At 42.6% G+C, this 24,817-nt stretch overlaps 1 protein-coding gene across 2 annotated transcripts in view; it reads left to right on the top strand.

The window, feature by feature from the left end:
- Piezo2 (piezo type mechanosensitive ion channel component 2) overlaps nt 1–24,817 on the top strand; it is a 368,019-nt gene that overhangs the window by 276,016 nt on the left and 67,186 nt on the right. The window contains exons 15-27 of one of the 2 annotated variants that reach the window (XM_059246283.1): nt 1,510–1,799; nt 3,357–3,505; nt 5,482–5,655; nt 8,527–8,568; nt 13,145–13,177; nt 13,545–13,759; nt 15,681–15,841; nt 19,792–19,968; nt 20,265–20,390; nt 21,657–21,857; nt 22,518–22,722; nt 22,837–22,938; nt 23,967–24,132. In XM_059246283.1, the coding sequence (XP_059102266.1) occupies nt 1,510–1,799; nt 3,357–3,505; nt 5,482–5,655; nt 8,527–8,568; nt 13,145–13,177; nt 13,545–13,759; nt 15,681–15,841; nt 19,792–19,968; nt 20,265–20,390; nt 21,657–21,857; nt 22,518–22,722; nt 22,837–22,938; nt 23,967–24,132 (2,041 nt within the window). Of the gene's footprint in view, nt 1–1,506; nt 1,800–3,356; nt 3,506–5,481; nt 5,656–8,526; nt 8,569–13,144; nt 13,178–13,544; nt 13,760–15,680; nt 15,842–19,791; nt 19,969–20,264; nt 20,391–21,656; nt 21,858–22,517; nt 22,723–22,836; nt 22,939–23,966; nt 24,133–24,817 lie in introns of both variants that reach the window. The other variant, XM_059246284.1, reaches the window with a different exon arrangement.

Below are 24,817 nucleotides of genomic sequence, written 5' to 3'. Positions count from 1 at the left end.
TTAAAAACTGTGTTGTTTGACTTTTAAAAAGGTGATTCCCAGCAGAAGACAACACTAAATATCAGAGAAAATTTCTCTGAAGACATACTTCTGGTGAGAGTTGGAACCGATGAGTTAACTCAAATCTTTTGAATTTAAATTCTTGGCTTTTTGAAATAAGAAAGAAAAGAAGAAGGAGGGAATAGGAAAAGGGGAGAGGGAGAGAAGGAGAAAGGGAGGGGTAGTGATTTGTTAACATGTCTTTAGCTTTAGTCTTTCTGTACAGATAAATGAGAACTTGCTCTCTAACTCCCTAAGCAGATGAATAAGTATGTTTATTGTCTATAAAATGGATTAGATGATTAAAGAAGTCTGGGAACTGGAATGATAGCTCAGTGGTTAAGAGTGCATTATGCTTCTGCAGAGGACATGAGTTCAATTCCCAGCACCCACATTAGGCAACTCTTAACTGTCTGTCACTCCAGCTCTAGGGGATCTGCTGCCCTCTACTAGCATCTGTATTCATGCACACATGCCCTCCTCTATCACATTCACAAATACTTTAAAATAAACTACATCTTAAAAAAAAAGAAGAAGTTAAGTAGCACCATATGGAAAGGGAAGAACCAGTACGTAGAGCAGCTGGGCTGGCAACCCTAATTCAGTAAACCATGAGAAACTCAGCATGGAGCAGCTAATACTGGTTGGTTTTTTGTTTTGTTTTGTTTTGTTTTGTTTTGTTTTGTTTTGTTTTGTTTTAGTTCTTATGAAGCCCAATCTTTGATTCTTGTTTCAGCAGCAGCACTCTCTAAGATTTAAACTTGCCTGTCTGAGCTTGAACATCTATTCAGCACAATGATTAACTATTCAAGTTTAGTAAAGAATGGTTACTTTAGCATAAACAGTCTAAGCTCCATTTCAGTTTTATTCCCCTCGCATTGGTTTCTTGAGTAAACTTAGGTAGCTTTGGAAAGACCATGCAGGTAACTTTTGACACAATTCCCTGGATACTGGCCTATTTTAAATCAAGATGAGATTTTTCTTTCATTCCAAGCTGTTAAATCATTTTAGATTAATCTTAATCGTAATCACAGTTTAAACTTAATTTAAACTAAATTGCACTTGGCCTTAACGATTATGCTTTTAGTTAGTTGAGTCTTTGGGTTCAGACAACTAGCATCAGTCACCACCTCATCCTGCTTATGTTGTCTAGAGCCACGAAACAACTAGAAAGAGAAGTGATGTCATGATGTGACTTTGACTATTGTGACACATGTATCTTTCTACTGTCTGACCTCCAATACTGAAAGTGTAAAAAGACCTACAGAGGGATTAGCATAAGATATTCTCTTAGATACCCCATTTCAGGAAAGTCATAAAAACTGTCAATTAGTTGTCAGTGGTGCTGTATATGTTAGAACCATCTAAAGTCATTTAATAACTCAGGAAACACGTGCTTCCGTGTCCACATGCACCATAGCCAAAGCATGGCTGTAGCCAAGACTAACGACATGGTCTTCTGTTTAGAAGACGAGGAGCTCCAAGATATACAAGTGGAGGGAGAGCCCACGGAGAAGGCAGAAGAAGAGGAGATAAAGGAAGAAAGGCATGAGCTGAAGAAGGAAGAGGAAGAGGAAGTGGAAGAAGATGATGACCAGGACATCATGAAGGTGCTGGGCAATCTGGTGGTGGCCCTGTTCATTAAGTACTGGATCTACGTCTGCGGGGGCATGTTCTTTTTCGTCAGCTTCGAGGGGAAAATCGTCATGTACAAAATCATCTACATGGTGCTGTTCCTGTTCTGTGTGGCCTTGTACCAGGTAGGTAACACACATGTGCCCAAGTTTTAGTTCTCATACCTGACCTGCGAGAAGAGATGAGTTCTCTCCATAAAGATGACCATTTTCTAGAAATTGATTGATGACACTCAGAATCCTAAAGTCAAGAATGACTTAGAATCAATGTATTCTCTCTCTCTTTTTTAAAATTTCTATTTGTTCAGTCTTCATAACCTTTGTCCCACAGCAATAGATTTAAAATAATCTTTTAGGTACTTAAGTATATCAATTGTTTATTCTATAACTGATAGTTCAAACCCTTGAATAATAGTTATAAACTTTATTGTAAAGAACTAGCATAAAAATAACACACCAATATTTAAAAAAAAACAAAACCCAAAGTCTATACATCTCAGTGAACTTCCATGCAGTTAAAACAACCATTCTGAAGCTATGGCTTCATATTAGATGTTTATACATCCACTATCAAGTATTATCTTTTATACTTAAAAGTGAAAAACCCATGACAGAGTTAAAACAAGAACTATATTAGGCATTTTTTATTTTAAAATTTGAGATTCTTTAAAACTTAGAAATAAAATTCATGTTTTACAAAAAGTCTTGATTTGAAAAATAACCTTTGTATTTAGATCATTTTTAACATTTAATAATTTAAGAGCAATGCTGGATAATCTTAAGTAGTTAAGGATTCTCCAGCTTGCTCATATTGTAGGCTTTGGGATTAGGAAACTGTTGGTGCATGTGTGAGTGTGTGTGTGTGTGTGAGAGAGAGAGAGAGAGAGAGTGAGAGAGAGAGAGAGAGAAACAGAGAGAGAGACAGCAAGAGCTTTAGTAGCCTGAAATAATCATATTAGAATGAGTTAGCCTTTTCACAAACTTAGTTTTGACTGATATTAGAAGGGAGTCCAATGATACAGACTAGAATAACAGTACAATATTCTTTGAGGCATCCAACAGAGTACCTAAAGCAATGACAGTAGTTCTTTATATGTGAAAATGAGAGTTTGAAAATGTTCTCAGCAGAAATTGATGAACTCTTGAATACCTCTAAGGTATGAGAGATGTCCTCTAATGAATATTTCACACTTTTGTTTATTAAATACAATATTGAATGTCAAATGGGTGTAGTTTTCTGTAAATGCAAAACCCACGATGGCCACCATCCCTTGATCTCCTAGAGATGAGATGTGTTGAGAGGTTTCTGGATACTATCTGGGAACTCTGCAAAACATGTGCTCATGGAGGAGAAGCTGGAAGCAGTGAGGTCTAGCAACTTATGCAAAGACGCAGTTAGCCATGGCCAGTTCAACTGGAATTCTAACATCTGTCGGCACAACTAAACTGCAAAAAAGAACCTTCAAAAACCAAAAATTAAAATCAATGTCATGTCAAAGATTCACACACACACACACACACACACACACACACACACACACACACACACATACACACACACACATTCAGTGCCTTGTTTAATTAAGCCAGCTACCTAACCTAGATGAGCCTTTTTTTTTCTTTTCCCCAACCATTTTTCCATTTTCTCTTTGTTTCCTTTGCTTTTTGATGTCCGACTTGCAGGTGCACTATGAATGGTGGAGAAAAATTCTGAAATACTTCTGGATGTCAGTGGTCATTTATACCATGCTGGTGCTCATCTTTATATACACTTACCAGTTTGAAAACTTCCCAGGCCTGTGGCAAAACATGACTGGCTTAAAGAAAGAAAAGTAAGTGATTTGTGCCTGGGATGGGATGGTAGGAGGAAAAAAACATGTTGACGCTCTTAATGCATATTGTTCCTGAAAACTCAGTGAACAATTTTAGTAAAACATGATGCTGTGAATGTCTATAAGGTCTTCAAAGGCAAGGTAGAGAGAGCTCCATTCTTCTATGTTCTCTCTGTCAAATTATGAGCTTGAAATGTGCTAACGATTCCATGATGGCTGGCTAGCAAAAGATTTTTCAGCCCCATTTTAATGAAAGATGATTTCTGGTGTCCATCCTGTGTGAAACACAGCTGCCTGGCATAATGCCATGCCTTCTGCCCCTCAGATCAGTGCAGTTTTCCAGCCTGTGGGAGGCTCATGGATTCACTTACCTCTTCTCTAGGCTTAGACTCTGTGGAGTAGTTGGTGTCACAGGGAAAGACATTCCTGCTGTGCTGCTAATCAAGAGTGATGTAGTCACACACTGCTGCATGCAGCAGAGTTCTCTCTTTCTGATTTTCTCTTACAAGTCTCCGTAGTTAGTTTAGAAATCCAGCTATATCTGGGTCTTGGTCTGAAATGCAGAGGTGTCAAGGAGAAAGAATAAAAGAAAAGGTTTATATATGATTAAACGAATAGACCCACAGGGATTCATTGTAGAATTCGTTGAATACTTGTCCTGTGCTGGGAATATAACAGGAAACAAGAAAGAGAGTTGAAGTCTGGGAAGCCAAAAAACAATCTACCTTGATGCATGTAAGCCATTAACACTTATGTTAAATCTGTGAAGGAAACACTGGGCTGCTGGAGGGCCACAGGGAGCAGGAAACGGAGTGGTGCTCTCAGGATTCTTTGTAGAGGTGTCCTTTCAATTCTGCCTGAGGCACAAAAACAAAACTTTTCTTAGAAAAATGGGATTGTGAGTGTAGGATGTGGGAGAGCATCCTAGGCAGAAAGAACAACAGATGCAAAGGCCCTGTGGCAAGATGGAGCTGGCCATGGGTAGAGGAGGCATGGGAGGAAGTTCACCTTCTGAGAGCAAGGGAGAAGCAGCAATAGAGGTGTGTGTGGGGGGGGGGGGCAACAAAGGCCCAGGCCACGGTGCAGCAAGCAGTTTGTATTTTATTCGTGTTGGAATTGTCTTCAAATCTTGGAAGATCCCTTGAGTAGCTAAGGAAATGTGATTTGTGGGGAACAGAAACAAAGTTATATCACATGCACTTAGCAACTGCCCTGTGATAAAGGCAGGATCTTCCTCAGACCACATAGAAGGAAGAGGCAGATAATGGTTGTGTGTGCATTGGGTGGGTGGGGGGGGAATTGTCAGAGGCACTTAGGGGTGAAACAAGCATGTAGGAGTAGTATAGGAATCAGGGATGCTTCCTGATGTCTAAACTTTGCACAAGGCAGATGTCTGCACCATTTAGTGGTTCAGGAGAGGCCAGAGTGGAGAATGGCTTTGCCAAAGAAAAGAGGAAAGCCAAGGCCACTGTTGCATCTGAAGTCAATGCTGAGCAGCTGGTTTCCAGTAGCAGTGTGGGTCTGGTTGCACAGGAAATCGTGGTGCTGTTAGTAAGCATTTTCGTTTCGGCAACCAAAAGGTAGGTAAGTTCATGGAAAATGATGAGAACAACCAAGAAGAGTGCAAGAAAAGGGACCCCAAACTGAATCTAATGGGGTTTCCGTTGCTATGGACAGTACAAAAAAGGAGGCGGGGCCAAAGAGAAAACCAGAGATGTGTGATGCTTTGACTCCGAAACCACTAGAGAGGGACTAAATGCTTGAACAAAATAAGGATAGAGATGTAGCTGCTGAATTCAGCTACAACTGAGTTGTTATTGGCTGCTGTGAAGATAGGCTAGCTGGATTGGTGCGAATAGTAGGGAAAGAGTTATACACTGCAAAAGCAAATAGAATGGCTGTTGTGGCTTGTGAGAGGGAGGCTGGTCAGTAGTGCCTCAGAAAACTCTCTGCTTTTCTTCTGTCTTCTTTGACAGGCTTGAGGATCTCGGCCTGAAGCAGTTTACTGTGGCGGAACTGTTCACACGCATATTCATCCCCACCTCCTTTCTGCTGGTGTGCATCCTACACCTCCACTACTTCCATGACCGCTTCCTGGAACTCACAGACCTCAAGTCCATCCCCAGCAAAGAAGACAACACCATCTACAGGTGAGCAAATGAAAGAAGCCTCGGTTCTCCTGTTCCTGGAATGTCCGCCCTGGTACCCTACTTCAGTGGGAAGCCAAATCCAGCACTCTAACTTAGACTTTCAACCTTGAATTTCTCACTGATGTGTGTGTGTGTGTGTGTGTGTGTGTGTGTGTGTGTGTGTGTGTGTGTGTGTGTGTCTCCCAGGCAGCAGAGCCACAAGATGCTCTATGAGATGATCCCCATGCAAACTTGTCCCCATGGAGACAGGGTGGACAACCCAAACTCTCCTATCTTACTGCTGCTTCCTTCAATGATGATCACTGCTTGGAAATGAGTAATTGTTAGAACTGAAGGGATTCCACAGGCAACTTGATGGAGGGAAAAATGACCCTAAGTGATACTTGTCAATTGTTAGAAAATATCTTAACTTGACCATTTTTGACATGGTTATGATACCTATAGCTAAAACTATTTACTGTTGAATTCCGACAGTATGCATGCTTAGTTTAAGTATACTCAGCAAATTTTTAAAAATCATATTCAAATAATTTGGAAACATATTTTAAGCTTGGCATGGGTGACACATGGTAATCCCATCACTAGGGAGGCTGACAAAGGAGGATGTGTAACCCCAAGTTCAAGGCCAACCTAGACTACAAACTGAATTAAAACCAAAACACAAACAAAAACGGGTTGGGGGAATAGAGAAATCTTTCATTTGTGAGATTTAACTGTTGATCATTGCTAAGGATGACTTAAATTTTTTTTTGTTCCTGAAGCTCTCTCTTCCCTTCAATGAATATTTTCTTCTCTTTAAAATTTCTTCCTGTTAGTAGAAGCTTTCTGTCACTGTTACCTTCATTGCTGTGAGTCTTGGTTTTCTGATATATGATCAAAAAGGATAAAGGATATAATTTGTATAGAAGAGGAAATGTTTTTAGGACCATAGTTTTACAGAAGACAAAAGGCTCAACAAAGATTTTCCCAGACTAATCATCTGGCTTGTTTTCTGTCAACTTGACACAAGCTAGAGTCATCAGAGAGGAGGGAGCCTCCATTGAGAGAATGCCTCCATAAGATCAGACTGCAGGCAAGCCTGTAGGGCATTTTCTTAATTAGTAATTGATGGGGAGGGACCCAGGCCATTGTGTGTGGGACCATCCCTGGGTCGGTGGTCCTGGGTTCTATAAGAAAGCAGGCTGAGCAAACCATGGGGAGCCAATTAAGTAGCACCCCATCCCGCCATGGCCGCTGCATCTGCTCCTGCATCCTGGTTCCTGCCCTGCTTGAGTTCCTGCCCACACTGATTTTAATGATGAACTCTTACATGGAACTGTGAGTGAAATAAACCTTTTTCTCCCCACATTGTGTTTGGTTATAGTGATTCATCACAGCAATAGTTACCCTAACTAAGACACCACCTGAATAAGATTTAAACTGAGTATGTATATGAAACCTGAATTTAGCCCAGAGTTCCTTTGAAGTATAAGTGAACTGCCATGCCAGTTATACAGATTCTGGGAAGGGTTACTGCCTGGCACAAGTGTGTGCTGTCTCCTTTCTACAGCTATAGCAATAAAACACTTGCTTGTCAGTTCAGTAAGAGACAGCAGACTAAATGATTCAACCCCTTCTCCATCACTGCTCCCTTTATTCCTGTGTGTGGCTCAGCCCTGAGCATTCCTGGACTTTTGACTTTTCCAAGAAAACCTAAGAGCATGAGAAAAAAGGAGGTGTTGAAGAGTTACATGGGATTTCACTTTCAGGTCTGAAAACAAAATCAGTTCTAGATCCTTAGGGAAATTAAAAAACTTTGGTGTTATGCGGTTTTCTGTAAGAGTGTTCTATAAAAGTGACAAAATTTGAACTTGAATATTTGCTATGTATATCATCTTTTTAAAATTCTCTCTGACTATATTTTTCTTACTGATAGTGTTCACCTCCCAGTAGGGTTTTGTCCTGAGTTCTAATCAATGGCTGCATTAAAATCCAAATGATGAGGAAAAATGAATATTCTCAGAGTTGGGATTGACTTCCCTGCTGGCTTTCTCTTACCTCTTTGCTTTGGAGAGCCTTATGAAAACTGGTTTCAGATGGGGAATAATGGACTCATTGTCCTGATTAAATTGATTTCAGCACTCTGGTTTCTATTGATATCCCACTGACCTTTCCCTGTCTTGTACAACTCTGGGGTGTATGTGTTTGCATGCAGACATGCAGTGTAGGCAAACATCATTTGTATATGAAGTACAATTTACTGTATTTATCCTTACAGAAAGTATAGTTAGAATTATGAAAAGAATTTATATTCATACATAAGAAAAACTTACAATTTCTTAATAGGCAATCTCAGAAATGTCATTTTACTTAACTGATAATACATAACAGAACAATAATGCATGTTACATAATAACAATTTTCTAAGAACCATTTTAATTACTTTGATATCATTGCAAATTATGTATGGTTCATGTTAGAAAATACTAAACACATTTTAACTTAAGATTTAAAGACGATAAAGAAAATATATTGACTTAAAACTTCTTTAGATCTGAAAAAGGAGCAGACATTAATCCTTTAGATTCTATTTTTTTCTTTGATAATGTGTATCAAAAGCATCACTACTTTTTTAATAAAGTACATGAGATGGGAGGGAGGAGGCAGAAGGGACATGTGATCCTTGAGCATTTTTCCTGTGTATGTCTGACTTCATGTTGCTCCCGAGTCTTGCTGCCTGGACTCTTCTTCTTTGAGGCATCGAATCTCTGAGTGATGATACACCTGCCTAAGCTCAAGGGACAGTCTACTCCACTGCCTCTGCCTAACTGTCTTCTCTTTCTCTCCCTCCTGTCTCCCACTGCATCCTTGTGTTTCCTTGTCCTCGGGCAGCCATGCCAAAGTCAATGGTCGCGTGTATCTAATAATAAATAGGTGGGTATGCTGATGTTTTCTCTCTTCTTTTTGTTTAAAAAAAAAAAGTTCCTTCATATGTTAAACCTTTTACTGCTTTGTAAATGAAAAGTGGTGTCCTCAGATCGTGGACTGTGGCCTCAGGTATGCTCATGGATGCACTTTGCAAACCAAGCCATTTTGGTGGTGATACCAAATGGTGCTGCGGAGTGGCTGTGGAGGTGGTCCAGGTCTTCAGCTGGTGCTCAGTATTTGGTTTTGGTCCTGACTTACACATCGTGTTGACTTTGTTCTTTGGTAGGATTTTTTCAAGGCCTGTCAGAGGGTTTGGCCCCTCAGTGATCATAAAATTGAGAGCTCAGCTCAAGAACTGCCTCCTCCACACAATCCCATCAATGCCAACATGCTGCTGACACTTGTCTGCCCTCCCTCCAGATTCCTGCAGCATTTTCTCAGGCTTTCCTTCCAGAACCCTGCTTGTCTTATCTCCCTTGCTAGAGGCATAAGCTCCTCGGGTCTGGATGCCCTGTGCCATACACAGGAGATACCCCATCATTGAACCCTCAGCCCTACTCATTAGTTGATATTTGGTAGGTACTTCCTGAATGGAAAAAAAATGGCCACAGTATGTGGTTTTAAAAAAAATCGATTTCCAAATACAATTTTACTAGAAAGATCAAAATACTAAAGAAGGGTCATTTACAACCCTAGATGTCACAGTGTGTCCCCACACCACAGGAAATACAAATAAAGTAACTAGACATGGTCCTCCCTTATGGTGGGTGTCACCTGAGCAAATAAAAGTAAGCATTGAGCAAGGGCTGTCTGTCCTCTGCTGGAAGCCAGTGTGAGAGAAAAATCTCAGCTCAGGTATGTAGCTGCTGGGTAGAGAAGAAGGCTATACTCTAGTTGGGAATCTTCCCCAGCTACTTAAATCCAAAAGACAACTCTCTGCTTGCTCTTTTTCATAAAGCATCTATCACTTGTTTAATTAGGAGATATATATATATATATATATATATATATATATATATATATATATATATATATATATATAGAGAGAGAGAGAGAGAGAGAGAGAGAGATTCAGACTCACCCCAAATAATTAAAAATCCCCAAATATTCCAGCTTTACACTGCTGTCTTTCAGTGAAATCTCTCACTCATGGAGCATACCCGCCGAGGAAACATTAATCAAACACACTTGACTCTCATCCCAAAACATGTGCTTCCTGCTGTCTTTAAAGTGTGTCCAAACTTTAATAGAACCACCTGTTCAATTAGAATGGCAGAATGAGCCTTTTATCACATGGGTTTCAAGTCCAATGCTGTTTTATAAGGAGAAATATGTGATGAAGAAAGTGAGTTTGTAAATTTGAAAAAAAAAAAAGATATACCTACATATAGAATACCAGGTAGATATTACCTTACCCAAAATGTGTGGTAAACGAAGGTAGCATGCACTGGGCCACTTGGAAAAGATGTGGAATGATGTCTGGAAAATTGCCAAACATAAAGTTGAATATTTTCTCAGGGATGAGTTCATTCTTTCCATGGTGTAGAAGCAGAGATATGTGCAACCTCTCTGGATTCTATTCAGAGAAATCAGTACCATACATGTAAGATGTAACACCATACATGTAGGATGTGATGCTAAATTCACAGATGAACTGTTTTTATGTGAATACAATCTTCCTGAAGTTGTATTAGTTCCTTAAAAATACTTCCGATGTCACTAATGTTGTGAACACTGCAGATCTGCACTGCGCAGCCTTCCCTGATCAGGCACACCACACCTGTGAAAGGGGTGAGTGCGGTGTGTAGTTCACACACCCCCAGTTAGGATAGTTCCAATCCACAGACTTTAGAACAAGGGATTCTACAACGGCCAGTTTTCCATCTTTCCTTCTTGGAAACTAGCTTACGATGCAGCTTCTCAAAGCCAAGTCCCGGGACTAAATTGAACCTCCTTGGCTTTCACGTCACATAATTTGTGTCATTGAAGAAGGTGTCTCTGGTGCACAGAAGAAGGTGTCCCTGGTGCACAGAAGAAGGTGTCCCTGGTGCACAGAGTGCCCTTACTAACGTTCACTGAGTTGGTAGTGTGAAAATGCCCACAGCAGAGGAGATGACTGGTGTAGGACACTGGGTCCTCAAAGAAAAGCATTGGATGAATAAACAAAGAGATGAAAGTCATCTGCCTCATTAGGGTGTGAAGGGTGAAAACATTTTTATTCCAAAATTAATAGTAAGAAACCAATAGCTCAGAGTGTTAATCTCACAACCCCCCTCATACACACACACACACACACACACACACACACACACACACACACACGTAGATGGATGAATGGACACAAGGACACAAAGACAACTGAAGAAAAAAAGAAAGAAAGAAAACATAAAGAGGTAAAAATGAACTTTTTGTGGAGACAGATGTGTGAAATGGTTTGATGTCAGAAACTGGAAGGAAGACTCTCCGAAGTCATCCCACATCTCTCTGGTGTCCCAGATAAAAGCTTGTCCTCTGGACATTAAAGACTTTATGAGGTCGGTAAAGAAGGACAAGCATTATGAGCTCTGCAGCCTGAAACTTCAGGGAATGTCTCCCTGGAGTGGGCTTTTCCAGCTGAAAGTGACACTGGCTTTTCTGGAGACTAATCCAGCTGCTGTGTGTAGCCGAGGTCAGTTCCTTCAGCCCTGAGCCCTGTGTTCACATGATTAAGAGCTGCGCACAGAACAGTGAGCAAGCCTGAAGAACAGGTTCTCTAGAAAAACACTGAGCATTTTCCTTGAGAAAGATTTTCTTTTTCTTTTTTGGTTTTTTTTGAGACAGAATTTCTCTGTGTTGTTTGGTGCCTCTCCTGGATCTCTCTCTGTAGACCAGGCGGGCCTTGAACTCACAGAGATCTGCCTGGCTCTGCCTCCCGAGTGCTGAGATTAAAGGCGTGTGCCACCACCACCTGGCAAGAAAGATTTTCTTAAATATACAAACTGGCAGGCGGCAGAATCATCCCCCATGTTTAGCAACTTTTCCACAGCTCTTCGCTGAGTGGATCCCTGCAAGAGCACATGCTGAACCCTGATTTTTCCCTAGGATGAACTTATAATGCAGGCGACCACACCCAAGCTGAAAAATCTCTCCTTAGAAGATTTTTTTTGCCTTAAATTTTTCCTGTGTAACTACTCCTGATATGAACCATTCACAGAAACCGCCCTAATATTCCAAATATCCTATAAAGAGGGCCCAATTGTTTCCATCCCACAGTTTAACAGATTGAAGCTAAGGAAGCAGGCCCAGTACTTTGCCAAGCCATGTAGATAGAATCTCTTCCCAATGGGGATTCTGCTCCAGGCTTTCTGTCTCCTGAACCCCAGGCTTTTGGCATTCTCCTTGATTATATTCTCAAAAAATGGTATGATAAAGATGAAAATGAGAGAGCTGGAAAGATTACACAGTGTTTTTAAAACAACGTGCTCCAAACAATTGTGCATTTAAAATATTTTCATTATGTGTGTCTCATGTGCACATGTTTTCCTGAGTGTATAATGAAAGAAAACAGCCAATGAAATTCTCAGAGGATTAAAAAGCTCTGGTACGTGTCTCTTCTCTTTTCCTTTTTTGTTACCCATCCTAAGACATGAAGTTACATTGCTCCAGAGGCTACCTGGATGTGCCTCTGCCCTTCCTCATGAATTAAATCAGAGCTCAGTAAACATGACTGGTGGAGCCCAGAGATCTAGTGCTCTCAACTTTGTCTGGCCCACAGCACTTATAAAGAGGTGTCAGAAGTCAGTGTAGAACTACTTCCAAGAGTTTCATTCCAGCATCTTCTTCTACTTCATTCATTTACCTAGTGTCCCCAGTATGTCCTAGCTGTGCCAAGCAGTTGGGGGACATCTTCACTGAAGACATTTTGTTATGTGGTCCTAATAGTGACTCTAGAATCAGCCTCATGACTAGGAGTTTCATTCCACAAAGAGCAGGGATTATTAGGAAGATGTCTTGTCAGTTCAAAGTCTATGCTGTCTTTAAAATGTAATCCCCACTCCTGCATTCTGGCTCTCGCTTTGGCTCCTACAGGGTCTCTTGCAGCTTTCTGCCCACAGTTCACATCAATGGTCCACAGACAGGATGTGATGCAGATGTCGTAACCACTCCCCAAAGTGTGTGGCTCTCCTTGCATATGCTTTAGCAGCTGGTAGCATGAGATTAGCCAATGCCAAGGCTGACTAAGCGCATACGTTATTTAATAACTTGAAAAGACTTCGGTAACATGTGAATGACATGATTCCTGCAAGATGGTCGGAAACCTTACCAAATGCGCATGATGCAGTTTGACCGGGGAGCCTATCTATCCTCTCCCCTACAAACCAGCCATCCCGTCCACTCAGATCAGTTGCTGAGCCTAGACTCCCAGTGAAAGCGCACTACTGGTGCCATTCTGGAATGCACTTGGCATTAGGTCGTCACTGCACCTGGCATACTCCGATGTGATAGTGGATGATATATAGCATGATATGTGATCTCTGACATCCTTATAACTCCTCTGTTCTCATCTCCTTTTTTTCCTTTCTACTTCAATTACTTTGAGCAGCATCAAGAAAAAATTACCAATCCACCAGAATGAGTAAGTCCCCCTGTGAAGCCATGAAATGCTTGCTCTACATGATGCCATTTCATGCTTCTACACCCTAAACTCTGACCATTTTCTCCTCCAGGAGAAAATGTCAAGTTTAGGTGTCGATAGCTCTCGTTCCCGACCAATCACTAGAACCTGAATAAGAAAATCTAGCAAAGCTGAGTGGACAGTTTGTTTTTAGAAAGAACTTCAAACAAACAAACAAACCTACAAAATGTGGCGAGAAGCCAACGCCCACGGCGCACGGTCTTTGTACACGTGCCAGTTTGTCTTGGTTTGACCTCCATTACTTACCCCTTGACTGCACCCTCCTGGCACACTTTCCTCTTCTCACTCAGCTGCTCTCTGCCCACAGATTGGCCCACCCTGAAGGAAGCCTCCCGGACCTAGCCATTATGAATATGACCACCAGCCTGGATAAGCCTGAGGTGCAGAAGTTGGTGGAGCCTGGGGAGGAGAGGCCAGAAGAATGTGCCAAGAAGGCAGAGAAGGGTGAGCCGGGAAAAGACAGCGATGAGTCTGAGGAGGAGGAAGATGAGGAAGAGGAATCGGAGGAGGAAGAAACCTCAGGTAACCAGCCCCTCTCATCAGCTGCCCTAACAGCACAAATGATGGAGTGACTTGCTCCCAAGGACCTGTCTGTGATTCTGTCTAATAGAAGTTGAAGGATAGTTTTGGTTGCTATAGTGATAATATTTATATTCCAGTTAATGCAATAATTTCCTTTTTGTCTAACTGAAAGGGAAGAGAGCAGATAGTTGGCTAACAACCCATGATGATAGGCAGACAGTCCATGAGGAGACCCAGAGGGGTGTGTGCTGGTCTCTGCTGCTTGTGGGAACCTCTCACAGGACCTGTCCTACTATAGACCCCTGCACAGAACCACTGACAATTCCTGATGTCAGCTTCAGAGACTCGTTCTTGGGAAAGGCATTCTGAGGCTCATGATGGAGAGTGGTAATTATGAATACATTGCTAGTTCTGGTCCAACATTTAGGAGCGTGAGAACTAGAGGTGGTGTGCAATTGCATGGTTGTCTTTTTAGGCTAGTGCCCTGCAGTGTTTTGGACAGCACTGACTTAAGGGCTCCATCTTTAGTCAGTAGATTTCTTTCCCCCAGCTTTCTTCCTAGAACTGTAATAACCAGGAATGAGTGGGGTAGAATGGCCATGGTTATTGAAAAACGTTATCTGACAGAGGATGCTAAAGGCAGAGAGTTTGGTCCCTGTCATAATGCTCAGAAAGGGGGAGAGCGCAGCCTCTGGAGCAGATAGGAGATGCTGTACAAGTCTTAGCTGGGTCTCTACTGTACAAAAACAGAAAATCAAAATGCCATAAGGAGGAAAATTACTCTTAAAGACATGCCCTGAGTCCTTGTTACCTTCTCCAAGTCATCTCAGAAGACCCAAGGCAAGGACCAGATGTTTTTTCCACATCTGGATTGCAGTTGCCCCCCACTGTGGGGCAGGGGACAATTCTGCCAGAGAAGTAGTTAAGGCTAGGATTTCATTATACTACTTTAATGAGGACTTTGGACTTGACTAAAAGAGTCCTATCAAAATTCCTCCACACCCTTACTGTTATGTTGTACATGCTTCTGGTTTGTTTATTTCTGTTGACTGCCTGAGTCATAAGCATTTTTCAATGTTACTAAAGCCTTACTGAATGTTCAGAGTCAAGGACAGTCACATTACAGCTACCTCTGACCGGTTGACACAATCCAGAACTGAAATGTGAAAAGATAAAACTGTCCTGTGTGGTTTCAGTGGGGTTGACCAGTACAGGGCTAGATTGGTGTGAGCTCCTAAGATAGAAAATATGCAATGGTTTATTTGACTAAGAAGATGATTAGAAGGACTGGGGAAGTGGCTCAGATGTTTAGAGCACTGGCTGCTCTTCCAGAGGTCCTGAGTTCAATTCCCAGTAACCACAAGGTGGCTCACAACCATCTATAATGAGAATCAGTGCCCTCTTCTGGCATGCAGGCATACATGCAGGCAGAACTCTGTATACATAATAAATACATAAATCTTAAGGGAAAAAAAAAAGGATCATTAGAATGAAGTTGACCACACTTTATGAAACCATACTGATTCTGAGAACAAACTGTCTCCACTTACAGCTGACCTAATAGGCATGCTTATTAAAGGAGATTGAAGAGCCTTAACCCTTTATTTATCACTTGTGCTTGATGAAAAAGATGTTGTTTATAGAGAGCTCAGGTCATTTAACACAGTCTTAAAAGTAAATCAAGACAAATCTTTGTACTGATTTAATTATAAGGCTATTATAGTAACATGGTACCTTGTATTCAACTTACATGCATAATCAGTAGCATGGCATGGGGAGGTGGGTACTTCCTCTCCAGGTTCATAGCACTCATCCACTAACCATTGGGCAGCTTCTCATTCCATCCTGAAAGTTACAAGATACGCACTGGTTAACAGCACAAACGGTGGTCATGCTCCGGGCTGTATTTACTGTCTTGCAGATCTAAGGAACAAGTGGCTCCTGGTGATTGACCGCCTCACTGTGCTCTTCCTAAAATTCCTGGAGTATTTTCACAAGTTGCAGGTGTTTATGTGGTGGATCTTGGAGCTGCACATCATCAAAATCGTCTCATCGTACATTATCTGGGTTACTGTGAAAGAGGCAAGTGTTCTTTTGCTGTACTACCAGACTGAACAGAGTGTGGAAGGTCCTCATTTCCTCTGTCCAAGCCTCCGTGGCATTCATGTTATAATGCCCCTGGAAGTCAGGGATCAAGACATATACGAGTGTATAATAGGCTTTGTTATACCGAGCACCCAAGCTTAGTGGAGTGAGCAGAGGAGGGAAAGAGAAAGGGGGAGAAAGCCCTGCGGCTTAGTTTCCAGTTATCTTAGCCATATAGCAAAAGGCTGCTTTCTGAAGTGTGTGCCGTGAGCTGGTTTTCTGCACCACATGGGACTATATCTTATCTCCCAAAGTTCTTTTTGAGGAAAGGAGTAAAATTCCAGTTTCTGTTGCCAAGAAGTAGACCCGGGTTCCAAAACATAATGAAGCCTTTACTAGAGTTCATTTCACTTGCTAGCTCTATAAGGTATGAAATCGACCGTACACTTGATTTATACTTCTGTCTTACTTCTTGGGAAAGAAAAGGATCATCATTCTGTCAACAGTTCCTTCATGTTCTCTGTGGAGAAACAACCTTTCCTTCAATTTATTCATCAAATAGTTTTTGAATACTTCTACACATGACATCATCCCAGGATAAGTCATTTTTGCAAACCTCTAACTTTCCTGGATGGCTTTTCTCAGATGGTTACAATTCAGAATCTTTACCCTCAAACCTAGGTCAAAAACCTACTGCCTAAAACTTTTTTAAAGAGTTCAACCACGACACTCCAAGCCAAGCTGCTTGGCACATAAGACCAACGGAGGATGGGCTTTGTTGAGAGGACATTATGGTATCAAATTCTTGCCCCCTGTCCCTGGATAATCAGAATCTTGTTACACACAGGGATGAGCAGCATTTCCCTGGAAATTTTGATTCATGTGGCTTGTTTGCAGACCAAATATTTTATTTTTTGTTATTATTGATTTTTATATATTTTTCTTAATTAGCATACAAAAAAGCAAGTTTCCTTATGGATTTTTATACATATTTTGACTGCTCTCCCAAACCCCATTTCTCCTCATATCTCTCTGGCCTCCATTCCCACTATACCATTCTCTCCCAGTATTATCCCTTCTATGTTCATGTTGCATATCCCCAACCCCTCCTTAAAGCTCCTTTTTTCCTATCTCATTGGTCTCCTCTGGTTTGCTGCCCTCTTACCACACTCACTGGCACGTACACACATGTGTCACATGGATTCATTTTGGAGGAGCACTCCGTTAGAATCTTGTGGTCAGGGAGATGGCGAGTTCACGGCCTCCTTAGACCATGATGCTTCAGGAGAACAGGAGTTTGGAGTGAGGTGCATGGTACTTGCGCCAACTTGGTGTTGGATGAAGTAGCTGAACATGATGAACCTGTTTCCCTATTTGTGAGATTATAACAATAAAAATATCTTCCCTGGAAAGACTCCTCATCCCTGTCCTCCTTCACCAGGCACTGGTGACCATGTTCTGTGATGCACATCTTGCCCTCTCTCCTGGCTCTTCCCTTTCTCTATCTCTTCCCTGTGTCCACTTTTGGCTCTAGGCCCTGTACACAACCTAGTCAGACTACTCCCCACCTGGAGGGTAAATGTATATGCTCCTGAAGCCCAGTGACTGCCCATCTACATCCACAAATGATGAGCATTGATCTGTTTGCAACCCACTACTTTCATTGATGGGTAGTACATAACCTCACTCCTTGTGTGCCCCAAAAAACACCTGCCAGTGAGCCCTACAACTCAACCCATTGCCCACATCATCGCTCCCTTTTGATAACTAAGAGATACGTAGCTTTTCACTCAGCTTTTCTCCATCCAAACCATCCTCATTGCAACTTGACATTCTTCCCAGAGTGTGAATGGGATCATATCAGACCTCTCTACCTAAAATGTTGTCATGGATATCTCTTATTCTTATACTCACATGGAGTAAGAACCTCACGATGTGGCCCAGACCACTTTAGGAGTGCCATTCCTGGGCCATCTGGGAGATTCGGGATTCAAATCACATATCCGTCTTATTAGATCGCTTGCTTCTCCGGGAATGCAGCCCGTGTTCCCCTCATCTATAAGGCCTTGCTCCTGCAATTCCCCTGCTCACCTCACGCCTGTTTAGATACTTCTGTTCTCAGCTCAGACTGCTGGCAGCAGAGCCATCTTTCTCCCCATGAGTGAGGCTAAGCCAAGAGCCCCCTTCCCAGCATGGCTCACCCAGGCAGCGTGCTTGTTATATGCCTTTGTCTGGGACATTTATGCACTTAGTGTTTTCTACATGCTCCCTGAAGCAAGGAGTCCTCAGGACATTTGTTACCTTGAACCTGGTTAGGAATTAAGACTTACTATCTTTGCCTATCACTTAGAAAATGAAAGGTTCTGTGCAAAATATGTGTACTACTTTTATACCAAGAGCCTTATAAATTATAAGAAAAGAAATATGAGGCTTACTTTATAGTAAATACCTTTAATACAATTTGCTTTGTAACATTCAAATTGACCCTACCTTTGGCTAAGGGAGAAGAGTCAATTCATGGATCAAAGCATTTTGATAAAACACAACATTCAGTTTGTGTCCAAGAATTTTCTGGGTTACTGAGTGCTTCTGTGAACAGCATCTCCTTCTCCCTCCGTTAATTCGGGGCCACATCTCTTTCTACCTTACCATTTCAGCACCAAATTCTCAGAGACAACCTTTGCCTTCAGTAGTAACAGTCAGGTAAGGAGAAGAGTAGCAAGCAACACACTGCATACATGCTGTTCATCACTGTTCACGTTTTCTCATTTTTCATTTTTTAAAGCCAGAGCTTGGTGCCTGGTGCATATTCAGTGTTATAGTGAGTGCATGCTGTGATTTTCATCTGCAAGTATTAGAAGTATTAGTAGCCCTGAGAGAATATCAAAATTAATATGTTTCATGGCTGAATAAGACAATGGTGCTTCTGTATTCTTCAAGAAACTGTGAGCTGTGGAGACTGGCTAGACCTGGGGACATCTGTGTGCTTGATAGGTACATGTGAAGCCCAGAGCTGACAGGATGAACTCATCAGCCTTGCTCTTAACTCAGCACATTCTTGGTATTTCAAATCTCCGCAGTGATACTTCACCCACTCAGACTTCCCAAAACAACTATGTGTCATGTCTCACACTTTCTCCACTTAACCTACCATGGTCAAACTGGTTGGCCATCAAGTCAAGCTAATTTTACTTCCTACTCCAATCCAGTACAGGTATTTTTTAACCCATCACAGAACCACATGCTTCCATGCAACCATGGAATCCCTAACTCCACATCTCCACAGCTACCGTAGATCTGGGCTCTGGCCTCTAGTCTAGCCCTTACATTTCACCCTCCTTACTTCTTTGGCACTTATCTCAATATGTTGCAAATCTTCCCTTCAAACCCTCTGACATAAGACTTATTTCCAGCAGAGTGAGTTCATGCGCCATTTCATGGTTCAAAAGGGACAAGTCAAAGCTTGATTTGCAGCTTACTCCATCCTTGATTTGCTGCATCTCCATCCTCACCTCTGACTAGCCCTAAAATTTCCTGTTGTCCAATGGCCTAGCCTCACCATGCTCCCTCATGCCTTCATCCTTTGCTTCTGTATCCTTGACCTTGAGTGTGCTTTGCATCTTCACAGCCTGTATTAGATTTTTGTCAATCCTCTCTTTGGACTGAGGACCCTTCAGGATGCTATTGTAGGAGCCCAGACACATCTATAACTTAGCTGCTGTTATATTATATTGATGCTACCTGATTGTATGTCTGTCTGCCTTATGAGATGGAGAATCTTCAGGACCACAGCACCTCTATATCCTTGGAATGCCCAGCACCTAGGACAGTGCCTTATACATAAGGACTCAGCCAACTTTTGCTGAACTGGAATCACATTGTCCTGTCTTGTGAGTGTCGTACCATGCCATGTATCTTTGTTCCCATTTCTGATTTTGTGTTTTCAGGTGTCTCTGTTCAACTATGTATTTTTGATTTCTTGGGCATTTGCTCTGCCATATGCCAAACTCCGCCGCGTGGCTTCTAGTGTCTGCACTGTCTGGACATGTGTGATCATCGTCTGCAAAATGTTGTACCAGCTGCAAACCATTAAGCCTGAGAACTTTTCTGTCAACTGCTCCTTGGTGAGCCTCAAAGTCGGGGGTCCTTCCTCACTGACCTTAAGAGGATCAGGGGAGATATTTTGGGGAGTCTCCATACCAAGAGCATTCTGTTCAGCTTAAGTCAACCTCACCCACGTTAGATCTGTTCTGGCCCCTTGATGGACCTAAAACTGCTCTTAATGTGAGACTCCTCCCCACTTGAAATGAGTCCTCACCTCCCTGCCCCACAGAGCTCCTTTTGATCAAAGCTGAAGGGGAGCACTCTGAACACCATCAATCTCACAAGCTGTTGTCACCCCACTTTCTCTTCCTTTTAGCCCAATGAAAACCAAACCAACATACCCCTGAATGAGTTGAATAAGTCTCTTCTCTACAGTGCCCCTGTTGATCCCACCGAGTGGGTCGGCCTGAGGAAGTCCTCCCCTTTGCTCGTCTACCTGAGGGTAAGGCTTTGTTGTGCCTCGCCTGGGCCTCTGCACAGCTATAGTTTGTAATCCTCCCCCGTGAGATGCTTACTGGCCCCTCCAATGGTAACTTGGTCTTCTTAGGTGACATCTGAAATGACTAGATATTACAATCAGTATTATATTGTGCTGAAGAGAAATCGACTTAGCAGCCTGACCTCAGTTTACTGAAATACACCAATAACTTCACTAGCTCCTCATGTAACTGTTAAAGTGTAAACTGAAGTGAGTCCAAAGGACATTGTTGAATGTTTGAAAAAGGAAAATTTGTAACACTGTTCACAGTGTTACCTTTTCTGGACACAAAGAAAAACACTAAATAAAAATCTATCAGATTGTCAATAGTGAATATTTCTGAGAAGAAGGCATAACAACATTATTAAGAAATATTTGTTATTAATTTCTATTTCTTGAATGTTTAATAAAGAATACATATTTACACTTTAAAGTAATACAGCATATTTCGATTGAAAATAACCATAGAGACTTAATGAAAACAAAACCATTTAGATTCTTGTACATTCTTATACGTTTTACTTTGGTGAATAACTCAAGCAACCTTAATCATTGTCCTAATTGCTGACAAGACACTTAAAGATGAAATCTTTGCACTCAGCTCCTGAGAGTTTTAAATGTACTAAACACACCTTTCTGTAATTTCTAGGTCTTCTATAATAGTTACTGTCCAAGTGGCTGTCAAAAAAAATGATATTTGGAAAGTCTGAGAGATGGCCTCTGCCACCTGTCTCCATATGTCAACTCTCTTGTCCTGACTATTGTTAGGACAAAGACTTTTCCATCATGAGCTTGTTTCTCAGGTGTTAAGTTCACTATCTAACCAGCATGCTGTCCCCCAGCTCAGCGACTTTCCCAGATGTCCTTGTGCTACTTTGCATTTAAGGGTTGCAAACAAGATCAGATAGCCCTCTAGTCTCTGGGTGTTGTCCTCTTGGCATGCGGCATGTACTTACCAAGCAAGTAGAAAAAGCAACTGCAGTCTTATACCCAGGCAGGCTGGATCCTGTTGCCACAGCAGTTAGCCCCATCTCCACAACTAAGGTCAGTCCTCACTAAATAAGACAGATAAATAGACTCAATACTACATTGAGTACAGGTGAGATCTAATATAACATTGCTTTTTAGACATCCAGAATTAAATACAGTGATTTACTATAGTTGCTCAGAAGTACCAAATCACAAGGCCCTTAGGATACATAGATGTGCTTTCTTGCTTTCTGTTTGTAGAATAACCTCCTGATGTTGGCAATTTTGGCCTTTGAAGTCACCATTTATCGCCATCAGGAGTACTATCGAGGCCGAAACAACCTGACCGCTCCAGTGTCCAAGACTATCTTCCATGACATCACAAGGTTGCATCTAGATGATGGACTTATCAATTGTGCCAAATATTTTATAAACTACTTCTTCTACAAGTTTGGCCTAGAGGTGAGTTTTCTTATTCGTGTGTTTGATTTCTTCTCATGAAAATTTAAATATTTTGGGGGGGGGCTGGTTGGTCACTGAAGGTTCGTTGTATGTCCCCATTCACAATTCGCAAAGCCACTGAAGCTGACTGGTCAGCTTAGCTTAAGTTGGAGTTTTCAAAGGCCAGGTACCAGTACCCCACTCCACAGCAGTGCACATGGTCCCTAGGTCTCCCGAGCCATCTAAACACATCTGTACTATCATCTCAATTTCTTATTAAGAATAGAATAGAGTTTTGGTCTTGGTGTGCATTTTGAACATATAAACTATGAGGGCAACTCTTGTGGCCTGAAATGGTGATGACACAATAGTAATAAAGTGAGTGGAATAGTGAAATTCTGTAACAGTAATCTATAATGGAATTCGTGGAACGAATTTGCAATGGTGATATTTTCACAAGGACATCATAGCTGTCACCCTTGCCACTGCTGAAGCAGTTACTAGGAAAGGCACAGTCAGTTCTCTCAGGAGTAATCATACAGCATTTCTATTTTCACAAAAAAAGACACTCAACAGTGTCCTCAGGGACCTGTGCAGATAAACTGAGAAGTACTGGTCTCTGATGTCACTTCCCTTTCTGATAAACCCAATCTTTCTTATCTCTTAACCGTCCTTATACAGACCTGTTTCCTAATGTCAGTGAATGTAATTGGACAGCGAATGGATTTCTATGCCATGGTTCATGCCTGTTGGCTGATTGGTGTCTTGTATCGACGCAGAAGAAAAGCCATCGCTGAGGTCTGGCCCAAGTACTGCTGTTTCCTGGCTTGTATCATCACCTTCCAGTACTTCGTCTGCATTGGCATCCCCCCTGCCCCCTGCAGAGGTGAGCACTCTGCCTAGAGAATCTGCTGTTAGCACAGCCATAGCCAGTGGATGACTGAGAAGGCGGAGATGCACCAGGGAATTGATTGTGCCTGTTCATCCCTGCCCCTTGCAGATTACCCATGGAGATTCAAGGGTGCCAACTTCAATGATAACATCATCAAGTGGCTGTACTTCCCGGATTTCATTGTGCGCCCCAACCCTGTGTTTCTTGTCTGTAAGTCTTTCGGCTGTGGGACCATAGGATGTAGGTATTTGGGCTTATATTTGTTCATTATTATTCATGTGTTAGACATCGTTTTTAGGTCCTCCACTGAACTTCATAAGTGGGTGACGCTTGTCTTATGTACTAATATGTTAAGTTACCAATAGCGTCTGCTTGTTCACTTCCATTTGCAAAATGAATAAATCAACCCTGAAGTAACTTATTCACTTCCCAACACCTCTCCCTTCCAAAGATAGACTAGAGAGGGAGCTTTACGAGTTGACTCCATTTCCAGCCGCCATGGCAGACAGACCAAAATGAGAGACAGGGCTGTGGCGGCAATGGGGATTCCACAGGTGACAGTCACAGGAAGAGCTGCATGCAAGGCCTTCCAGGACAACCGGAAATGGAGGGTTGGAGCAGTAGTTCCAAACCACTAAGGAGTGGCAGTGCCATGGAGAATTCCACAGTGACTACCCTACTGCAGAAGGTTCAGTGTGATTTTAAAAACAAGGAAGCCACCTGTGCCTTGGGAGCAGCCCAGAGACCTGACCAGGAGGTTTGTTCTGGGCAGCTGAAGGCTGTGTCCATGTTCTTTTATGAGCTGTCTGCCACCTTTGCTCTTGATTACCCTCAGTGTGAGCTCTGAGAAAAGTCTGGTTGCTAATGCAGAGGGATTGCTGAGAGCAAAGAACAGAAATGCCTATATCTAGCTCTTGTGAAAGGATGAGCCAGTGTTCCCGTGGCTTCTTCAGCACTGGTAGGTGAAAATGCAACACACCCCAAGGCTCATGGAGGCAGGCACCTAGGATTTCGACATGACAGCATCCAGATGCCACCATTGCCAGCTCTCCAGACGTCATGCTCCCTCTGCTGTTCCCCTGCTGGGATCAGGAAATCATGGGGGCTTGGTCCCAACCTTAGACGCTAGTATGCTTTCTAGGGACCCAGCCCACTTAGGACCTCAGACTCACACGTGCCATGTGGTGACTGTGTGTGGCCTTTTAGAACCTGAGGGGTGGCTGCTTCTGTCTTGCCAGATGACTTCATGCTGCTCCTGTGCGCCTCCTTGCAACGACAGATCTTTGAGGATGAAAACAAGGCAGCTGTGCGCATCATGGCCGGGGACAATGTGGAGATTTGCATGAACCTTGATGCAGCCTCATTCAGCCAGCATAACCCTGTACCGGATTTCATTCATTGCAGGTAACGGCAGCCTCGCCTCTCTGTGGGTGAACTTTGTGTGCAATGTCTTTCAGACGGCCCCTTGACTGCGGTTCTGTCAGAGTAGCACCAGGGGAGCAGATCAACCACTGAGTTCCACCCTTGCATCCCTCTAGTCCCTGCAGAATGCCTTGTAGGGACCCAGTCTCTTTTCCAGCAGAAACTGCCTTAGGCCGACCACACCAGCGGACAGCTCTCCAGGAAGAACACTCTCCAGTCCCCATCTGCCATCTCTCCTCCTCCTTCTCTATCCATCGTCTTATCCCTCTCCCTCCTTTATTCTCTCCATCCTCTTGACCCCTAATCTGCCCTCTCTCTCCCCACCTCCCTTATTTACTACTTCTCTCCCCTTATCTCCAGTTCCTCTCATCCCCGCTGGGCTTCCTCATCCTTGCCCCTCCTCAACACCTCCTCATCTCTTGTCTTTATCACCCCTCTAATTGCCCCTCCTAATTGACCCCCCTCCTTATCCTTGTACCTGCTCACCACTCCCCCCTCACCACCCTCTCTTCATCACACCCCCTCCTCATTTCTGTCTTCATCGCCCCTCACTCTGTCCCTTCACCCCACTCCTGTCTTTCCCCCTCCTCACCTGTGTGTTCAGGAGCCCAAAGAGTGCAGCCCCCAGAGCTGGCCTGTGTGGGTCTGTCCTGACGTCCTGTCTCCC

Source organism: Peromyscus eremicus, chromosome 19 (genome assembly GCF_949786415.1).
Source record: "Peromyscus eremicus chromosome 19, PerEre_H2_v1, whole genome shotgun sequence".
In the NCBI taxonomy this organism is placed as follows: Eukaryota; Metazoa; Chordata; class Mammalia; order Rodentia; family Cricetidae; genus Peromyscus; species Peromyscus eremicus.
This window is presented reverse-complemented; position numbering and strand designations above follow the sequence as displayed.